Source organism: Palaemon carinicauda, chromosome 22 (genome assembly GCF_036898095.1).
Source record: "Palaemon carinicauda isolate YSFRI2023 chromosome 22, ASM3689809v2, whole genome shotgun sequence".
Lineage (NCBI taxonomy): Eukaryota > Metazoa > Arthropoda > Malacostraca > Decapoda > Palaemonidae > Palaemon > Palaemon carinicauda.
The window spans coordinates 115,490,071-115,502,795 of NC_090746.1; the positions used below are offsets into that span (position 1 = coordinate 115,490,071).

Consider the following 12,725-nt stretch of genomic DNA (forward strand, 5'->3'; position numbering starts at 1 on the left):
CCGTGTCTGATGCGTCCGAGAGGAGACGGCGGTCGTGTTTCTGAACAGCCAAAGGTAGACTTCCTTGAGAAGAAAGCTGTTCTTACACCACGCGAGAGAAGACCTCCTCTCTTCGGAAACAGGAACTGAGACCGTCTCTAGCGTCATGTCCTTTATTCAGTGAGCAGCTAGATGAAACTGAAGGGGGGGGAGGTGGAGTCTCCCTAACACGATGAACAGGGCCAGCGATGAAAGCGTCCCTGTTAGACTCATCCACTACCTGACTGAGCATCGGTTCCTTCTCAGCATGCTCTGGATGCATTCTAGGGCTTGGAAGATCCTTGGGGCCGACGGAAAAGTCCGAAAAGCTCGACTCTGAAGATCCATACCCAAGGAGACAATGGTCTGGGATGGGACGAGCTGAGACTCCTCAAAATTGACCAGGAGGCCCAGTTCCTTGGTCAGATCCATAGTCCATTTGAAAATCTCCAGACAGCGACGACTTGTGGGAGCTCTTAAAAGCCAGTCGTCTGACGGAGCCGGACACAAGATCATGGTACTGCTGCACAGTCTGTGAACTGTCAATCATGGGCAAGCGAGGAAGTACAGTGACAACCCGAATCTGTCTAGACTGTCTGGGTCGTACAGACAAACTCCTTATCGGGTTGCTGAGGTTGCCGCACTGCGTCACAACAAGTCACTTCTGTTGGTTGTTGAACGTCTTCCCCGTGACACATTGACTCCGTAAACAAAAAATCCTCTAACAAGGACTAAGCTTGGACTGCATGTCTTGTAACACAGCTCAAGGTCTATGGGAGCAGGTGTGGTAACAGACGGGATTAGCGACTGAAGTGGAACCATTACCTTCCCTGGAAGCATGTTATGCTTAAATAAAAGTCCATAGGAGGCTATGCAGCTAAAGGCTCCCTCCAAATGACAGAGTCCTCAAGGGAATATCAGAAGGAGGGAGAAAAGAACTTTCTCATCTACAGGGACCATATCCTAGAAAAGCTAAGTTCTCTCAGTGAGGGTTCACTGGTGCAAAAGCAGCAGACTAGAAGGCAACGTTATGAAACTGCTTGACAGTCTAGTGAGTTGGCAACAACCAAAGATGTGTGACTGAGAAGCATGCGGTAAGGTATGCAGAGCATGTTGTATGCAGAGTATGCTGTATGCAGAGCATGCTGTATGTAGAGCATGTTGTATGCAGAGCATGCTGAATGCAGAGCATGCTGTATGCAGAGCATGTTGTATGCAGAGCATGCTGAATGCAGAGCATGCTGTATGCAGAGCATGTTGTATGCAGAGCATGCTGTATGCAGAGCATGCTGTATGTAGAGCATGTTGTATGCAGAGCATGCTGAATGCAGAGCATGCTGTATGCAGAGCATGTAGTATGCAGAGCATGCTGTAAGCAGAGCATGTAAGGTAAGCAGAGCGTGTGCATGGCGTTTAACATTTCTCAGAAATTCCATGACCAGTGCTAGAGTGCTTTATGCATGCTTGCATGGGGTTTAATATCAACATAATATATACCTTACATTCATAAATCATGATTCATAATTTTTGCCATATTTTGCGATATTGTTAAAAATATATTGCCAGGAATACAAATATATTTTTATAAGTAATACAAATAACCTCCATTATCATAAGGTTTGAAAAAGGAGGTAAGGTATGCTGAACAGCAGAGTCAGAACGAGCTGGAACAACAATAGTTGTGGTTTCCTCTTCAAGACTCTGTTGAGGGAACACCTGAGGCTCAGTCTGCAAAGGCTGATCAAAGGAAGTAGCAGAAGGTAGGCGCATGGGTGGAGGAGGCTGACTCCTGGCATGAGTGGCTGAACTCAAGGGTTGCGCTTGCTGAGTGGTTGGCGGATGCGCAGTAGCAAGTTCCTGAGGAACGAGTTGAGGTTCCTGCGGTGTGAGCTGAGAGCGAAAAGGTAGTGGCTGCGCAGAACGCAGTAAAAATCTCGCAAGTTGAGGCTCCTGAGGCGCAAGGCTAAGGTGTTGAGGTGCTTGCCTTGAGGAGGGTTGAGCTCGCTGCAGCGAGAGCTGAGGAGACTGACTCATGGACGGGAGAGGTTGTAGTACCTCAACCGAGTGTTGCATCACTGGTGGAGCAGCAAGTGGAGGCGGAGGAAGAGAGGTATAATCCTCCTGATCCCATTGTAAAGGTTGCCTTAAGGAAGGCAGAGGCTGAACACCACTGGGAACAGCAAACTCAGAACGTGGCTCAACATCGTACGCCTGGCAGGTGGTACTGCGATCAGGCGGAGCGAGCGCAGGCGGTGGGAGTGTAGGCGGAGGCGGAGGCGCAACACTCTCAGCCCGACACTCACGCATCAAGTCCGAAAGCTGTGCTTGCATGGACTGTAGTAGAGTCCACTTGGGGTCGGCAGAAACTACAGTAGGCTGAGGTAAAGCCTTAACAGTCGAGCTCTGTTGTGGCAGAACCTTACTCCTCTTAGGCGGAGTGCATTCAACTGATGACTGAGGAGAGTCAGAGCTAACCCAATGACTGCATCCGGGTTGTTGAACTCTAACTTCGTACGTCTGGCATAGGTCTGGACTTTACGTTTAAGAGGTCTTGAGACCTGAGACCAGCGTTTTCTCCCCTAAATTTCTTCTGCAGACGAGTAAAATAAGGGCTCAATCGTCTGCGGGTGGGAGTGACGGTCTCGGTAAGACACGCCCACAACCACCGAGGATACTTCTGTGCGCCGATCAAGGCCTGCTGAACCCTTCTGCCCTTCGACATTGCTTCTCCCCTGGGCTTGGGAGCTTGCAAGAGGTCCCGGACTGGGAGGACGACTGGCGCGCACAGAAGTACCCTCACGCACAACACTGACACACTTTGCGCTAATCACTTATCACTTAGATTTTCTGTTTGCACTTATTTCACTGAACTCGAAACTTTAAGTGGTTTGTACCTGAAACACGCAATTCTATCCTTTCTCAAAAGTTAGTAATTGCGAAAACAGAATTACAATGTAACAGAAAAATCTAATGAAAGATAAATAATTCAGTGGCTGGAAAGAGACTAAACACTAGATCACTCTAGAAACGTTTACCTTCTTCCCCTAAAGAGACTAGGGAGAAGAGCAAAAACGATAACAACGTTACTCGCTTGAATGAAACGTTTATCCTCCTCTTTCTCCCTCCGTCTCTATCTCTCTCCAAGAACATAAGCGTATCCCAGAACGTCTTGCCGGAAGCACGACAGAGGAATAATTGAGGAGGTGTCAACAAGAAGTACTTGAGTACCTGGCCACAGGTGGCGCTGGTAAGTACACCCCCTTCTAGTATTGTGATAGCTGGCGTATCCCTCCATAGAATTCTGTCGGGCAACGGAGTTGACAGCTACATGATTATCGGGTAAGTTTAATATTGAAAAATCTATTTTATAATTGTAACTTCGCACATAGGAAATTTAATCATACTAAAGGTTAAACTACTTGCTTACACATTCTTGAACATCAAAATGGAAAACATGAGCAGGAGATATGGTTGATTGGAGTAATAAAAATGAGGCGATGAAGTTGTATCAAATTATTATAAAGTTGCGACTGATAAAGTCCCAAAAGCTCATCTTTGAGATAACTGATGGAAGACCTACATGGACCAAAAATTTCTCAGCTAATACTGCCCCTTTACTGATGGAAGACCTACATGGACCATAAAGTTCTCAGCTAATACTGCCCCTTTACTGATGGAAGACCTACATGGACCAAAAAGTTCTCAGCTAATACTGCCCCTTTACTGATGGAAGACCTACATGGACCATAAAGTTCTCAGCTAATACTGGCCCTTTACTGATGGAAGACCTACATGGACCATAAAGTTCTCAGCTAATACTGCCCCTTTACTGATGGAAGACCTACATGGACCAAAAAGTTCTCAGCTAATACTGCCCCTTTACTGATGGAAGACCTACATGGACCATAAAGTTCTCAGCTAATACTGCCCCTTTTAGCTATGCCTAAGTTAAAATACAATTCTCCAAACCAAAATTTATTGCTAAGATGCTTATCCTTACATATTGATAGGTATTATACTAAACCCTAGAAATTCCATTATATATAAACCCTTTAACCCCCAAAAGACGTACTAGTACGTTTCACAAAACTCATCCTTTTACCCCCATGGACGTACTGGTACGTCCTTGCAAAAAAATGCTATAATTTTTTTTTTTCATATTTTTGATAATTTTTTGAAAACATTCGGGCATTTTCCAAGAGAATGAGACCAGCCTGACCTCTCTATGAAAAAAATTAAGGCTGTTAGAGCAATTAAAAAAAATATACTGCAAAATGTGCTGGGAAAAAAATAACCCCCTGGGGGTTAAGGGTTGGAAATTTCCAAAGAGCCTGGGGGTAAAAGGGTTAACATACCATGCTATTAGCACACTATATTTTCATCACTCACATACAATATTTCTTATTCACATAATAAACTACATAATAATACAACTAACCTGAGATGGAGAGTCCAAGAATCAAGTGGAAGAGGCCTAAGAAGAAGCCAAGGGGTATATGAACTGGCAATAAAAACATATATCATTGCACGATCACTTCGATGTAATACTTCTTTCAAGTTCCTGCAAAAAGGAGTTTATATTAGCAGAATGTTATCATGAACTTTATGGAAAATTAATATATTGTACTGTATTAGAAATATTGATAGAGGCAACTTTAATATACTGTAGTAATCAAAATAAAATTCTGCATCCAAGAAAACACTAAATATGGTCCTTCTCCAAGAGTAAAGCCATGAAATAAACATTCACTAAAATTTTCATAAGTGGGGTTATTGTGATTGAGCGGGGTGGAGGACCTTTCTCGCTTTCCACTGGTAACACCCCATTAAAAGTTTTTATAGCAATGTTTCAGCTTGCGCTGTTATCTTCTATGTATAGTACAAGGGTTTGTTATTGTGTCGGAACAAATCGTCTTTATATTGCTTTTAATTTTCAGATAGCAAAAGAATTTCTCGTCAGTATTTTATACCTTTAGTAAAGACTATGTACAGCAAATTCTCATACATGTTCACTATGAAATCAAAGCATAATGATCATTTAACACTTGAATCCATAAATAACCAACTGAACTTACTTATAATACCCAACATAAAAGACAATATGGAAGATAGTTGAAACACTAAAGAGTCCTGCTAATCCTACTCCATAAATTGTTGCCGCTAACTGGTGCAGATCTGAACGGCTAGCCATTACCATCATTACAGCTCCATACACAGCAGGCAATACAAACACCTGTAAATTAAACAGAAACATAAGTTCAAAATATGAATAATATAAATTTCAAAATCTTACATCCCTGGCTTTAATACTGTACTGTATTTTAAATTCTTGAAAAAAATAGTTCTTCGGTAATTTCTCAACATTTTATCTAATTGCATTACCTATTTCTGCTTTGATTAAAGGAAATGAACCTGATCATCCACTTATTCCTTGTAGTGTTCACAAGATTTTATAATTTTTCTTTAATTTAATTTAGAAATTGCTACATGAAAAGTCAGCTGTAGTAAAACTAAATACCATAAAATCTTTTTCTTTCTCATCTTCTCAATCAGATTCTATTTCTCTTAAAATTTTGACGATAAAACTTCAGGTTTTTTATCACTTATATCAACAGTAGACCTACTCCTTAGACTGTCTTGCAACATAGAGCATTACACTACACACTAAAGAAAAGACCTGGCATCTGGTATGTAAAACAATCACCAGTTAACCCTTTTACCCCGAGGCTATTTGGAAATTTCCAACGCTTAACCCCCAGGGGGTTATTTTTTTCCCAGCACATTTTGCAGTATATATTTTTTAAATTGCTCCAAAAGCCTTAACTTTTGTCATAGAGAGGTCAGGTTGGTCTCATTCTCTTGGAAAATGCCTGAATTTTCTCAAAAAATTATCAAAAATATGAAAAAAAAAAAATTTTATAGCATTTTTTTGCAAGGACGTACCGGTACGTCCATGGGGGTAAAGGGATGGCTTTTGTGAAACGTACCAGTACGTCCTTTGGGGGTAAAAGGGTTAACCTATGAATAAACAAGTAGATAATTATTTTACTGCCATGAACACTGACCTCAATGAGGAAATGGTCCTCCTGCAAAACAGTTGCTAGCATTACAACTTAAATATTGAATGAAGCCAAGTATACACTGTGCATACTAAACTCAAGAGATGGATCAATGAGGAAATTTTGTCCAGAATAATTAGGTATAAAACACTTTTTTTGCCAGAAAGCCAAGTTCAAATTTAAAATTCTCAAAGTGCTGACCTCAAACATTTGTTCTGAAGACATATTAACCCTTTTACCCCCAAAGGACGTACTGGTACGTTTCACAAAAGCCATCCCTTTACCCCCCATGGACGTACCGGTACGTCCTTGCAAAAAAATGCAATAAAAATTATTTTTTTCATATTTTTGATAATTTTTTGAGAAAATTCAGATATTTTCCAAGAGAATGAGACCAACTTGACCTCTCTATGACAAAAATTAAGGCTGTTAGAGCAATTTAAAAGAAATATACACCAAAATGTGCTGGGAAAAAAGTAACCCCTTGGGGGTTAAGGGTTGGAAATTTCCAAAAAGCCTGGGGGTAAAAGGGTTAAAAAGAAATGGCCTATTGGGTTATGCAAATCTATGTTTCACTTGAATGGGTATGGTAGTTGATGCCTACAATTTTGAAAATTCACTGCCTACAAATATCTTGTTATGCTTTCTAACTATCCATATGATAAAAGTGATCCATCAGGGATTAACTGAGTCTTGATATTCAACTCCCTAAGTTGCCAAGGTCTCCCTTGGATTTATTGGACTCTCGCAAGAAATATAGGATTCTCATCTTCTCACCCTCCAATATAAATTGCATCTCAGGCACAGTATGATATACAGTATGGATTTGTGATAAAATAAATTACGGTTTTAATAACATTAAATAATTTTGACCTTTGAGATGAGCACTTACCATCCACATGGATTCATGATCGCTGGAGTGAATCATTGCTCATGTCTGCTTTGATTGGTGTAAAAAAAAAACCCTTAGGATATAAAAATCATATTTCTGGGCTCAACCTGTGTCGCTCCGTGAAATCATATTTCTGGGCTCAACCTGTGTCGCTCCGTGAAATCATATTTCTGGGCTCAACCTGTGTCGCTCCGTGAAATGTTTCTCTGGTATATTTAGCAGTATTTATACCTTTGAAATAGTGCTTTAAGGAGCATTTCACTGAGTGACACAGGTTCCTTGCCCAGAAATAGATTTCTCCTTCGTCAAAATCCCTTTTTTCTTAGCTAATAACTCTTACCAATATATCTGAAACCACCAATGTACATAGTAATACATATTTGTGATCTATTTTATCACAAACGTTCCACTGTAAAGTGCTTATAATGCTTTGGTAATCAATGCGCATTTTTCAAAAATATATTAAAACAAAAGAAATCACTTTCTCAATGTTTACTCAATTCCTCCCTCTTGAAACAGCAATGCACTAATACCCTTTACCAAAAAGGCCAATTAATCCACAACAACTAAGCTAAAAAGAACATAATTAAGGACTTTACCCCATGAGTCACCATGTTGGCCCAATGTTCCACATTGGTTGGCTGGTAAGCCGCGCGACCTAAAGCAATTGAATTCATCCATGCCGACCTGTTGAGAGAAAAAAGAAAATAAATCATGTATGCTAAAAATAATGGAAAACACAGAAACAAATGAGATATGTAAATCTTCAAAACCTTTTCCCCCCTCTCTTTCAAACCTATCCTAAAGCACCGTATGCTACCTAACCCAACTTAGGATGTGTTTGACCTAGCAATAACTTTACTGCTAGTACTTGCCTCTTTTAGCCCTTTATTTTCAGTTTTGTCAACTAGTAATTTTTAATTGCTAGAGCTATAAATACTAGTAACAATGTGCTATACTACAGAACTAGAATTAATAACATCACTTTACCTTACCCCACATATTAATCAAATCATAAATAATTACATAATTGTGCCTTACCCTCTAATTACTTAGAAGACAGCTTCCTATATAAGGACTCCGGTCCCTCGTCAATATGCATACATACAGTAGTATTATTGTCTTCATTATATTATGAATAATGGTTTTACGTATGATATATATTCATGATTGACTATTAATATAAATCAATTACTGTACATTATTTCAGAGTCTGAAGAGTAATTATATCAATCATTAGAGTTTTTGTATTTACAGTACATTATATACATGTGCATTTCATAACTAAACTATTTCAATGTTTGCCACATAAAATTTTGCTAGCCTTTAATTACATAGGTGACGTTAAAACAAATAGAGCCTATGCTTTCAATAGTGCTGTAATGATTTTCCCCAAAGTTGATAGTAAAGTTGATTAAGGACTATTGCTTTTTATCAGAATATTATTTGTGAAAGGCTTATTTCATATGTGATACATCATCATCCTCATCACGTCCTAGCCTACTGATGCAACGGGCCTCGATAAGATTTTGCCAGTCGTCTCTATCATGACCTTTTTAAACAATACTTCTCCATTCATTACCTACTTAACGCTTCATAGTCCTACTTTCCTCTAACTGAACTTTAGACAAGATGGTGGGCATTACCATGACTGAGGGGCTTAACAGGTAAAGTAACATCTCTTCTAGCATGTTAAAAAAAAAAGCGTAACTTTACACGTGCACCGTTCAAAGATACCTGGGTATTCTATGAGGTGGAATATGGTGCATGTACAGTAGATCTATACTCAATTTTTCTTAATGAGGCGCATATGCACTGACTCACAGCAGTGCCCTTTTAGCTCGGAAACATTTCCCATTATCTGATTGGTTAGAATTATCTTCTCCAACCAATCAGCGATCAGGAAACTTTTCCGAGCTAAAAGGGCACCGCTGCGAATCGGTGCAAATCTGCCTCGCTAAAAAAAAATGACTATAGTTAGGCAAGGATCATTAGGGTTCAATAGCTACAGTGAGTAAAGAATCGGCATCTTAGGCTGGTTTAGGGGGAATGGGATGGATCAGCTTACCTGTGGTGGTAAACAGGTGACGATTTACCAAAAGAATTGAATTATTCAATTCTACATTATTAGATTGATGGTACGGATCTTAAAAGCACTTCAGTCTGATTAGGACCAAGTCCCTTAATTTTAGTTAAATCATGTCATCTGCTACGATGGCTATTAATTGGGAAATTTTAGATGGTTAAATTAGGATACAATACATATAACAGGAACATTTTTTTTTTCTCTTTCACGGCTTTTCCAACCGCTATTGTTATAAATTTCCTCACACTCTTCCTAAGCATTACTCTCAAGATGATTTATACCGTAGGTCCTTATACCGCTCGTTTGCGATGTCGTCATAACTCAAAAATAGCTATTTTTCAGGAGAGCCATTTTAATTAATTGAAACACTCTCATATTAATGTATGTCGTTAGGACATTTAGCGCCTCAAGCGATCAATTTTTTAGCTACAATTATGACACTTTTGACAAAAGAATCAGCATTTGAAGATGAACATGTCTATACGGATAACTCAAAAATACATTTTATCGAGTTATGACGTTGTTGTCGCAAGCGAGCGATACATCAAACTTATAAGCTATATAAACCTAATCAATCTAGAATAAGCTACAGCCTACGTTAACCTAACCCCAAAATAATTTACTTTTGTGCATACAGTACTTTATCGGTAGCTAATAGCCTAAGACAGGACAATCATCATTATCATTGCTTGCTAAGCTACAACCCTAGTTGGAAAAGCAGGATACTATAAGCCAAGGGGCTCCAACAGGGAAAATAGCCCAGTGAGGAGAGGAAAAAGGGACAGTACAACGGTAATGCGTTCGCCTAGCATTCGCATGGCAGCAGATCGATCCCCGTCCAGGACCGTGAGTTTAAGCTGTTTACTGGAGAGGCCACTGCTATGGTTGGCACCACAGTGGGGGGGGGGGGGTCTGGGGCTCCAACAGGGAAAATAGCCCAGTGAGGAGAGGAAAAAGGGACAGTACAACGGTAATGCGTTGGCCTAGCATTCGCATGGCAGCAGATCGATCCCCGTCCAGGACCGTGAGTTTAAGCTGTTTACTGGAGAGGCCACTGCTATGGTTGGCACCACAGTGGGGGGGGGGGGGGGTTTGGGCTTGCCAGTCTGACGTTCTGGTGAGTATCTATTTTGATGAAACTGGAACTGAAACCGGACAACTTAACTTTAACTTTACGTCTACAGTTTTAAGAAGCAAACATTCACATCCAATTCTTACATTTTTTCCGCCGGTTGAGCCTTCACTACAGGATCTGCCATTTTCACACCCTCAAGATATACGTTTCGTCAGGCATACATAATGAAAAGAACTGAATTAGTACCCTAATCAGAGACAAGGAATAGAGTAAACAAAGTCGGGACTCGAGTGTCAGCCAGTGTTGCCAGTTGGGCTACAAGTAGCGGATTTGGGCTACTTTTTATGGCTGCCTGCTACAAAAAATTACAATGTTTTGGGCCATTGCAAATACAGTGAAAGATGCTGGAGGAGAATTTGTGCTTAGGGATCTAGCAGAATTTGCTTTAAAAGCCTATAGTCTCCCAATAAGTAATGTCCTTGTAGAACGTAACGCGTGTTACATCAGTGAAAACCAACTAGAGTTATTAACATCAATTCTAAGAATAAAAACAAGCCTTGACTTACATGGAAAATGTTGTGTATCTTTTGAGCCCAGTAGGGCTATGCTTAATTTTGACTCCTCAATATACAATTATAAACAGGAAGAGAGTGATGAACATGAGGAAGAGTTGGTAAATGAATTACTATGTGAGCCCTAAACTCAGAAATAAAATCTGTTCCTTACCAAGAAGTAATTAAGTTTTGTTAAGCTTTTCCCATCAAAAGAAAATTATTTTATTTTAATAGTACAAGAACTTTTGAGTTGTTTAATTTGTTTTGAACATTACCAAGTGGAAAGAAAGTTTTTATTTTTCTAAAAAAAAAAAAAAAAAAAAAGAAAGAAACAGTTTGGACATTTTAGTTCAACAGAAATAGTTGGAATTTTCCCTCACAGCATTTCAATTACAGCACCCTTGAGCAAAATATCATATGGAAGGTAAGTTTCACAGAAAGTTCTCTGAGGTTTATCTCTCTCTCTCTCTCTCTCTCTCTCTCTCTCTCTCTCTCTCTCTCTCTCTCTCTCTCTCTCTCTCTCTCTATATATATATATATATATATATATATATATATATATATATATATATATATATATATGTGTGTGTGTGTGTGTGTGTGTGTGTGTGTGTGTGCTCTCTCTCTCTCTCTCTCTCTCTCTCTCTCTCTCTCTCTCTCTCTCTCTCTCTCTCTCTCTCTCTCTCTCTCTCTCTCTCTCTCTCTCTCTCTCTCTCTCTCTCTCTCTCTATATATATATATATATATATATATATATATATATATATATATATATATATATATATGTGTGTGTGTGTGTGTGTGTGTGTGTGTGTGTGTGTGTGTGTGTGTGTGTGTGTGTGTGTGTGTGTGTATCAATACGGTATATATCAATAAATAGGTCTGGTTTAATATTACAGTTATCATAAACGTTGGCATTGGGCTACTTTTATTTGAAATCCGCTACTTTTGAAGCTAGTATGGGCTACTTTTCCAAGAATAATCTGGCAACCCTGGACTGTCAGCAGCAACAGCTGATTGGAGCCGGAGGCTGAAGAGACAGTTACGAATGGTCATGTAACGCCTGTTATATTACATTATTTGCGGTCTGATATAGTACTGTACTATACAATACTGTAAATCTTAATTAGAAGAAAGAAAATCTTTATTTTTTCCATCAATAAGATGAACTGCTTATGAATATAAAGCGGCATTTTCTAGTCCACTGTACTGTCCTTTTAACATCCTTGTCCTAATGGTAAAGATAAACAATCTACAAATACAATACAACTCTCGGGGCAATTGTTAATTGCCGGTTTAATAAATAAAAAACATTTATCAATTTTACTGAGACACATAATTTGCAAGTTTCTGCCTCAGTGGATCTTAATAATACGGTAGATGAATGTCTATTTTAAGAAGAAAATCTCTCTCTCTCTCTCTCTCTCTCTCTCTCTCTCTCTCTCTCTCTCTCTCTCTCCTCTCTCTCTCTCTCTCTCTCTCTCTCTCTCTCTCTCTCTCCAAATAAGTTTACTTCATTCTCTTTAGTCAAGTAATAATTATACCAACCGAAAGATTAACATTCATGACTGGAATAGTCGTCTATATCTTATTCAGTTCTACACGTAAGTAATAAATCAAGATAAGAGCCACAGCATATTATCTGATAAAGATAAACAAAACAACCAAGTTGGACACCCTGTTGCACAGCTTTTCTATCGTATAGTAATAAACTAAATTATATATGAAGGGGCATTGCACCCATAGATATCTATGCATTGCACCATGCTCCTCCTTGAGGTCATCGACCCGAGTCTTACTCCCCCTTGAGGTCATCGACCCCGAGTCTTACTCCCCCTTGAGGTCATCGACCCCGAGTCTTACTCCCCCTTGAGGTCATCGACCCCGAGTCTTACTCCCCCTTGAGGTCATCGACCCCGAGTCTTACTCCCCCTTGAGGTCATCGACCCCGAGTCTTGCTCCCCCTTGAGGTCATCGACCCCCGAGTCTTACTCAAAGTAGTGGAAACCTAACTAGAATAATTCATTGGAGTTAATCGTTC

General features: G+C 39.6%; 1 protein-coding gene across 1 annotated transcript in view; it reads right to left on the minus strand.

Annotated features, from left to right (window-relative positions):
• The window catches only part of LOC137616708 (monocyte to macrophage differentiation factor 2), a 65,093-nt gene extending 54,671 nt beyond the window's left edge, over positions 1–10,422 (minus strand). Inside the window, exons 1-4 of the mRNA XM_068346703.1 lie at positions 10,274–10,422; positions 7,569–7,656; positions 5,094–5,251; positions 4,457–4,579 (exon numbers count right to left, since the gene is read on the minus strand). Of these exons, the coding sequence (XP_068202804.1) occupies positions 4,457–4,579; positions 5,094–5,251; positions 7,569–7,656; positions 10,274–10,314 (410 nt within the window). The 5' untranslated portion in view covers positions 10,315–10,422. The remainder of the gene's footprint in view (positions 1–4,456; positions 4,580–5,093; positions 5,252–7,568; positions 7,657–10,273) is intronic.
• Between the last annotated feature and the right edge of the window lie 2,303 nt (positions 10,423–12,725).